General features: G+C 38.3%; 1 protein-coding gene across 1 annotated transcript in view; it reads right to left on the bottom strand.

Annotated features, from left to right (window-relative positions):
• TXNRD1 (thioredoxin reductase 1) overlaps window positions 1-5693 on the bottom strand; it is a 29427-nt gene that overhangs the window by 14320 nt on the left and 9414 nt on the right. Inside the window, exons 7-9 of the mRNA XM_009332958.1 lie at window positions 4572-4797; window positions 1757-1849; window positions 1-4 (exon numbers count right to left, since the gene is read on the bottom strand). The exon at window positions 1-4 is cut by the window's left edge and continues 73 nt beyond it. Of these exons, the coding sequence (XP_009331233.1) occupies window positions 1-4; window positions 1757-1849; window positions 4572-4797 (323 nt within the window). The remainder of the gene's footprint in view (window positions 5-1756; window positions 1850-4571; window positions 4798-5693) is intronic.

Below are 5693 nucleotides of genomic sequence, written 5' to 3'. Positions count from 1 at the left end.
ACACCTGCAAAACAGCAATGCACATGGTACTCATTTTTTAAAACCTCAAAAGTGCGTCTACATGTGGCTATTTATTATTTTCATTGTATGTTAAGGATTAGTAGCTAAGGCTCAGTCACAATAAGATGAATACGTTTGTTACCCATTGTACATTCATAGAGTTCAAGACAAGCCACACCATCACCATGAGCTAACAGTATCAGGTTTTAATGATAAGATTAAATACAGCCAAATAGCTTTCCCTGGAAAAATACACCGAGAGTATTCTAAACAAATTCGTTAGGGTCAGATTCTTTATTTTATTTCCTCGCACTTTTACGCTGAAGTCTTATACCATATCCCTACCAGAGCAGATGACCCCGAAATGCTCCACAAGGAAAGGGCTCTTCAGGAAAGAAACTCGGATACTTAGGCAAATAAAAAGACCATAAAATAATCTCTGTTTTAATCAGAAAACATAATTTACTTATATAGGCTCTCAGCCACGTCACTGCCAAAGACTATTATTTGTTTGAACATTTGTTCAGAATGATGGACAGACCAGGCCAAATTCTTACCCATCCTATCAAACTGGCTACCTTAACGAGCAAAACAAGTTCCAGCCTACACTATCACACGGAAAAGTGCTATGTGCTCTGCAAGTCTTGGACAACGGCCCAGGTAACTATACAATGCTTCTCACAGGACAACTAAGAACTGTGCTGAAGGAATCAGAGATCTGCTTCAAGTCTTTTAGATGACCAAGCATGCCAGATCTTCAGAGCCGAAGGCCTTAAAATGCATTACACACAGCTCATAGCTTCTATGAGGAGTGATGGCATTTCAGTGAAAGATGTAGTAGCAATAAGAAATCAGAAGCTTCCTTACTGAAAAGATGGCACTGATTTGCTAGCTGAAAAGCTTTCACTACTATGGACCAGGAAAAATAGTATTACAACACTGTGTAACAGCACTGTTGTTATTGTTAAACTTTCATAATATTAGCCCTCAGATGCACTGAGGCATGTCCTTATTACGGTATGACTGATGCACTATACAGGTAAATGAGGTCACTGGCACACAGTATTTGCAGTCTAAAATCCCAGGCTGGCAAATGCTTGTCTCGATGCATTCTGTGTAGTTCCAAATACTTTATTCAGCACCTTTTTTTTTTCCTTTCAGCATCAAGGCCTAAGAAAATGAGTGGGGTGAGGGGTGATGCAAACAGTCAATCAAACATATAATGGCATACCTGCACACTGCAATTTTACTGTTTTAAGTGTGTAATGAAGTTCCCCGACTGACTTGCCATGGGGCGTTAGTTTTTTTTGTGAAGATGCTGCATCAACAACAGGTCTTGAGAAGACATGACACCTGTTTGTTTAGCTCTTGCACAGACCACTGCTTTGTGCTAACTCCAGAACATGCTTTAGTTACTATGAAAGTTATTATAAATCATTACTTACAGTTCATGACAAATATCCCACTGGGGAAAAATCCTGCAACTGATTGCACATGATCAAGTTCATCTACATCCCTAAGCTAAAAAACAGGTTTCAAAAGCACGCAAGTGATCTGGTAAGGCACATGAGATTCATGCCCATGGATTCTGGGACTTCTGTCACATTAATTACCTGTTGATTGTGTGCAATTAGCATACTGTAATGATTAAAAATAATTTCAAAAAAATCTAAACTATGGATAAAAACACCCCACAAAATCTTAACATTAAATGGAAGGCTATTTCACATTCTTTATGTATGTAGATGGGACTCACAGTATTGTATTCCCCTTCAATTATTTGGTTCCCCTTTGTGGACTTGGCTGTAACTCTCAATCTTCCAGGAGTTCCTTTCTCAATCTGCTCAACCTACAACATTAGGGAAAAAAAAAGGGTTTAGTTTCAAATAAAGATATACAAATTTACGTTTGTCCCACCACATACCTTATCACTGAAAATGAGTGTTTAACCATGACCTAAAATTCATGCAGTCATTCCAAAGATATTTTCACCTTTCTCTAGATTTGTGATTACTACTTGCATGTTTAAACATTTTGGTTTATCTCTACGCACTTATTCTTATGAACAACACAGTAAGACTTTGTTTCTGTTTGTAAAAGTTGATTGATAGCTGAGTTCTTGTCCAAGCCCACCACGTGAGCTGCTAGTATCAACTGGGGACAGAGGAGGTGAGGAGGAAGGGAACTCCTGGAAAACCTGGAAACAGCATCAGACATTTCCTTCAACCGCACCTTGAGGACCGTCATGCCTTCCACCCACGGGAAGCCACAGTCACAGCCCAGCCCTCAGCAGTGCAGGCCTTTGCCCTGTTTGAATGATATTAGTCCAATATGTAAAGCTGCTGTGGCCTTGCAGGAGAGGGCAGCAGCTGGCTCTAAATGGCTGAAAAAACACCAGCAGCCTAAGAAACAAACCTCTTCAGAGTTCCCCAGAGTCAGCTGAAATGAATATTCCTATTTTTAGCTATGGATCCAGCTGCACTCTCTCTCAAGTAATGCAGCAGGATACTGCCTATTCCAGCAAAGAAGAGAAAAAAAAAAAAGGTGAATCTTTTTGCAACTGTGCTCTTTGTTCAGAGTAATAAAAAATAAAGGTTTGTTTAAAACAAAACAAAACCCAAAATGCTCCCCCTTCCACACCCCATCCCTCCATAAACCAGAAAAAAAAAGCAGAAAGAGCAATACCACTGGCTTTTTTTCCAAACACTCCTTTTTCCTCTGATAAATAGATCAACTAAACAAGTGAATGGACTTTGAAGCTACATAGGTGGATTCTCTTTTGTCCTCATGAATATTCACTGGACTGCAAGGAAAGGACTGGATATCCTCAGCTCCAGTCCTTCCCTTACCCTCCCAGGAACAGCAAGGTGCCCAGCTGCTTCCCAAGGCTGGCTGTACATACAAAAGACATGTACGTGTGCAACACTTAGCTTAATTCTGAGAATTTTTTAGTGTTCATTCTACAGAAGAAAAAGTACTTTTCAACAGCTGCCCAGGTTCCTACTTCATATTCAGTATTTGAAGACAGAAAAAGCAAAATTTCTGATGTTCTCCTCCCCTTTTTTAATTTAAAAAACCCTAAACCTTCTTTACCATCCTACCAACTTTAAAGGATCACTGTGTTAAACTGCTCCTATTCAAAGGCAGCATTATTTATAGTAATTCATCTTCAAACGTCCCAGCAAAGGGTTTTAATAAGCACAACATGCATAACTTCAAAAACAATGTTTGAAAGAGATGAGAAGACCTGCTAAAAACATATCCAGCAATTTAAGTTTAAGGATATGCTCAACTAAAAACAGGGACAAATATTTTATTCCCACTGAAATCAAAGACATGCAGTGAAGGAGCAGGGTAAAATATACAGAAGTGCACTTTGTGACTAGGGTGGTGGATTCCTCTTCGCAGGGTGCATCTGGAGGAGACCACTCACTATTTAGTTGAAATGATCCGTTTCTTCTAAGATCAACTTCCTCCTTTCACATCCCCCAGAAGAGCCTACAAAAAGCTACATCTGAAACAAAAGCTAGATAATCATCCCTGCTTTTCATACAATGTCAGATTTCTACAATGCAAACAAGCATAAAAACCAAAGTTCGTTGAAACGTCCCACTTCGACTTCTCACAGCAAATCTCTTACACTCCGTGAGAGAGGGTCAGATCCACAGTGTGGTGGATGTTAAGCTACTCTTGATATTGCTAAGAGTGAAAATGGACAGTCTTCACTCAATTTAATGCTTTAATCCCGGTAACTCGGTAACACGCTGGCGTAACGCGAATTTGAAAACTGCTTAATACATTATTTCCTATTTCATAATAATTAAGCACTAATTATTGTGAAAAAACTTCAAGAAAAATACTGTTAGCACCCTCTGAAGTCTTTGATAAGGCAATTTTACATTAGAAAAGCTCCAGAGCTTATCTAATCTGCTTTTCAACCTGAATTTGCCTATACACGTATATAAATAGCTACACCAGTACTCCTACTGAATTCAAAGAAAATTGAGCAAGTATTTAAGTAATCTGCCCAGTAAAGGACATAGATGGATACTTATAAAGCCCATTTACTTTTCTGGATAGTCCACTGGCCCTGGCCACATAAGCAGTATTTGCTGGCTGAGAATTTGAGAATTGACAATGAAAAATATGACTATTTGTGAGGCACTGGCCCTGATTTTACAGGTAATTACATATCTGTTTAATTATGAGCCTGCAAGAAGTTTCACAGATTTCAGGACAACTGCTGAATTTAAGTATATTCAACATTTGCAGAACCAGGATGAGCAGGAGTAACAACATTTTTAATGCAACATATACTAACTCACCTAATTCTGATGAAAACAATGCATTCTGGAATCTCACAAAATTTTAATACTAAGACTAAATTGTACCTTTCAATTAGATAAGATTCATGGATTTACTCAGTTTAAAACAGAAATTAACCCATACTATATCGTAGCAGATCCTGTATTGCAAATTCAACTTTTGTATTCACTAAAATAATTTACATCTTAAAACATTATGATAGGCATACTGCAATCAATTGTAGTCATATACCACTTTGAGCCTACCTTGATCGGCACAAACTGCCTAATAAAGTTGATTCCATGTTCTTCCATATATTCGCCAATTTTGTTTGCAATGTCCTGGTCAAATCCTCTTAAGAGAATGGATCTCACCATTACAGTGACATCTAATCCAAGACCTGCAAGAAATCCTGCACATTCCAAGGCAACATAGGAAGCTCCAACCACCAGGGTTTTCCCTGGACAGTACGGCAGAGAGAAAAGATCATCACTGGCAAAAAAAGAGGGGAAGAAAGAAAAGAAAGTTAGAGACAACCAGAAGACTGTATTGTGCTGTACATTTATCTAATTTCTTCTGTAAGAATAGGACTTTATTCCTCTTCCTGCTCACTAAAAAACCCCAACAACTTAATCTTTTGGAAATTCAGCTGGAATACAAGATCAGTACGTGACAGATTAAAAAGTTGTAATTAGGAGTACACACACAAAAAGAGTATGAAAATTCTCGATCACCACAAAAATTCTGAGGTTTTTTTTTGCAGAAACTTATGACAAATTGTTAACAAAGTTGTTTTTTTTTTCCTCTGAATGTTGCTTCAAATATTTTGCTGCAAATTTTATCTCCTGAGAGCTAAAAGGAAGAGGAAGGGGTTCAGCTTTAAGATAAAAATACCATCTTCACTTCTTTGAAGACTTATTCTTTTGCTAAAGCATTATACATAGTGCCAAATATACACAGACAATAAAACAAATTAATGCAAACCACAGTAGCAGGCAGAGATAGAAGTACGAAATTATGGAAAACATGTTTATTTGCCTGCTTCCCACTTCTTTCAACTGCTTCATCAAGCTACGTCAGTTCTACCGTGCTTTGGACCTAGACTATAAAACCAGAGCTTCTCAAGGAAGCAGGGACTCATGGAGGCACCACGCTTGCTCAGCAGAGACTTAGGCAGAGTTGGCAATGCAATTCTACAAAGACTTAAACCTAAAATAAGTGTCTCTTTCTCAGGCAACAACTGCAAAGGCTAAACAAAGATGCTCTCTGCAAATGTTGCGGTGGGATAAAATGTGATTGTGTAATTAAAGGCTACATCATAGTTCCTATCCCCCAGGGAACCCAGTGAAGATTACACAGACAGCCTCAATCTGATAGTCTTTAACTCT

This window comes from Pygoscelis adeliae, unplaced genomic scaffold (assembly GCF_000699105.1).
Source record: "Pygoscelis adeliae isolate BGI_AS28 unplaced genomic scaffold, ASM69910v1 Scaffold38, whole genome shotgun sequence".
Taxonomy (NCBI): Eukaryota; Metazoa; Chordata; class Aves; order Sphenisciformes; family Spheniscidae; genus Pygoscelis; species Pygoscelis adeliae.
This window is presented reverse-complemented; position numbering and strand designations above follow the sequence as displayed.